Here is a 2,500-nt window from a genome sequence, read left to right as displayed (position 1 = left end):
GATTCAGGCACAAGCAGGTCTGCACATATGTTGACCTGGGAGGTCTGAAAAATCTCCACCCTTTACCCACCAGGAGCCGTTACTGAGATTCGAACCCGGAACCTCATATTGAAAGTCCAACGCTTTAACCACTCAGCTATTGCACCCGTCCAACACCTTTCCGTCTTTGGCAGGTTCGCCAAAGCCAAAGCTCTGGGGCGCAGCATCCTGGAGAAGAACCCCAACGCCCAGGATGTGCGTGACAAGCTGAAGAGGCTGGAGGAGGAGGAGAGGGCTGTGGAGAACATGTGGAAGGATCGGCAGAAACAGCTGCAGGATGCCTACAACTTGCAGGTACCGGCTTCAGTTTGGTTTGTTTTGTTGTGGTTTTTTTTTTCATTTGGTTTTACAACCCTTACATCAACAGCTATGTTCAAACTGCTAGCATCTGCTAGCCGGCTAAGTCAGCTGCACAGTACAGCTGAAGACCAGCTGTGCAGCAGAGCTGTTAGTGTCACTCGTCAGTTAGCTGTCATGTGGCACGAACTCTTCTCCACTGTCACTGTCCGCAGCAAAATCATTTTCTGCCGACTGACTTCCAGTTAGAACTGCAGCTTGCTGTTGCATATATCGTGGTCTAAAGCAAGACTGTTGATTACAATCTGAGCTGGTTGAACTTGCCATCGATCAAACTAAGTTAAAAAAAAAAACAACCAAAAAACCCTGAAAATCACTCCAAACCATACAAGAGTTGGTTCAACAATGAGGAGGATGTTTCGGGTACGTGTGGCAGGAAGTGCTGGCTAAGTTTGGTGTTATTTATTGAAGAGTAGGGCAAGTTTGTTAACTTTAATGCTCAATTCGCCGATCGACGCCAGCAGCGTTATACCATCAAGCCACTGCAGTGACTGTGATGTTCTCACTACAAGTTGCCGAGAGGGGTTAAATGACCAATTAAAATAATACATAGAAGTGTGAACAAAAATTGTAACTTGTAAAGAAAAAGAAAAAGAGGTACCGCAAAGAGAGAAGCTGTACAAAGACTAGACACAAACATACACACAGATAAATAGAAAAAGACACACCCAAGAAATCATCAAATGAAACTAACAGAGCAGTCAGATTTAGAGAAAAAAAAAACACGTCATATTGTTTAGTCTTTGAATTGCTTCAGTTTGATGCTTGCTGTTTAATGCCTGCAGTTTTCATTTGTACATGTTTCTTGTGAGTTTGTTGGTGAAATGCATATGATCATTTTAATAGATACTTTAGTTTTGTGTTTGAAAAATTGTAGGGGACTTCATCAAGTTTTTGCGCCTTATACATACTATTAGTAGTAGTAGTAGTTGTTGTTTTTTTAATGTATTTATCTATTATTTATTCACCTTTTTTTTTTCTCAAGGCCTGACTGAGCGCATTGGGTTACGCTGCTGGTCAGGCATCTGCTTGGCATATGTGGTTTAGCGTATATGGATTTGTCCGAACGCAGTGACGCCTCCTTCAGCTACTGAACTGAACTGAAACTGTAGGGGACTAGTTCCAGTTATGTGAGATGATAGTGCAGGCAGATGCATGCAGACGCTCAAGCATACATTTTCTCTTGATCAGTCATTACACATTTTCTTTCTTACATGCATACACACACATGGATATATACAGACGAAGAGAGGCAATAACCAAAACATATTCAAAAAGCGATTCTGAATCTCTAAACCTGACTCTGTGTGTGTGTGTAGAATAGAATAGAATAGAATAGATTTTATTGTCATGAAACCGTAAGGTTTATAAGACACAAGTGCAATGGTAAATAAATTAATGAATGAAAAACACACAATTAATCAATCAGTTAATGCAGTAAATTGCAGCAGCATTCATAAACAAATTTTCCTAATGTTGTATGTATACATTCATCATCTGTTAGCATCACCTGACTGGGAATATTTCCTGTGTTATTTGAATTTTGAATATCTTTTAAAAATTGTTGCCTTAAGGTTTTATATTTAATACAATGATCAAGAAGATGGATTTCGTCTTCCAGGATGTTACACTATATTCAAATATCTACCTTTCTCAATCTTTAGGTCATGTGCGCTTATTCTGAGTTTCGTTAAAGCTTGTCTGTGTTTTGTATCTGATATATTTAAAAGATAGGTTTCAGTTTTGTACTCTGCTACAATCGTATTGTTAAATTTTAGCTTTAATGTTTTTTCTCTTTTCTCTTTCCAGTATTTGATATATTCATTTTTTAAATTGTATTTGTATTTCTAATGTGTATGTGTGTGTGCGCGCGTGTGTGCGCACACATGCATTTTTACATGTATATGTGTATGTATGTGTGTGTGCTCTCACCCTTGCATGTGTGTATGCATATGTGTGTGTGTGTGCTCAGGTGTTCAATCGGGATGCAGATCAGCTAGATGCACTGACAAGTGGACACGATGCCTTTTTGGATTTCGGAGATACTGGGGTAAGTTTCATCACCATAGAAACTTAGTGTGTGTGTGTGTGTATCTGTGTATAT

The 2,500-nt window shown here is 39.3% G+C and overlaps 1 protein-coding gene across 1 annotated transcript in view; it reads left to right on the top strand.

The window, feature by feature from the left end:
* Positions 1–2,500, top strand: part of LOC143280888 (spectrin beta chain, non-erythrocytic 5-like) — a 355,560-nt gene that overhangs the window by 232,813 nt on the left and 120,247 nt on the right. Inside the window, exons 32-33 of the mRNA XM_076585640.1 lie at positions 174–333; positions 2,369–2,446. Of these exons, the coding sequence (XP_076441755.1) occupies positions 174–333; positions 2,369–2,446 (238 nt within the window). The remainder of the gene's footprint in view (positions 1–173; positions 334–2,368; positions 2,447–2,500) is intronic.

The sequence above is a fragment of the Babylonia areolata genome, chromosome 4, assembly GCF_041734735.1.
Source record: "Babylonia areolata isolate BAREFJ2019XMU chromosome 4, ASM4173473v1, whole genome shotgun sequence".
NCBI classification, from domain to species: domain Eukaryota; kingdom Metazoa; phylum Mollusca; class Gastropoda; order Neogastropoda; family Buccinidae; genus Babylonia; species Babylonia areolata.
The sequence above is the reverse complement of the archived record's forward strand: the minus strand, read 5'-3'. Positions and strand labels throughout refer to the sequence as shown.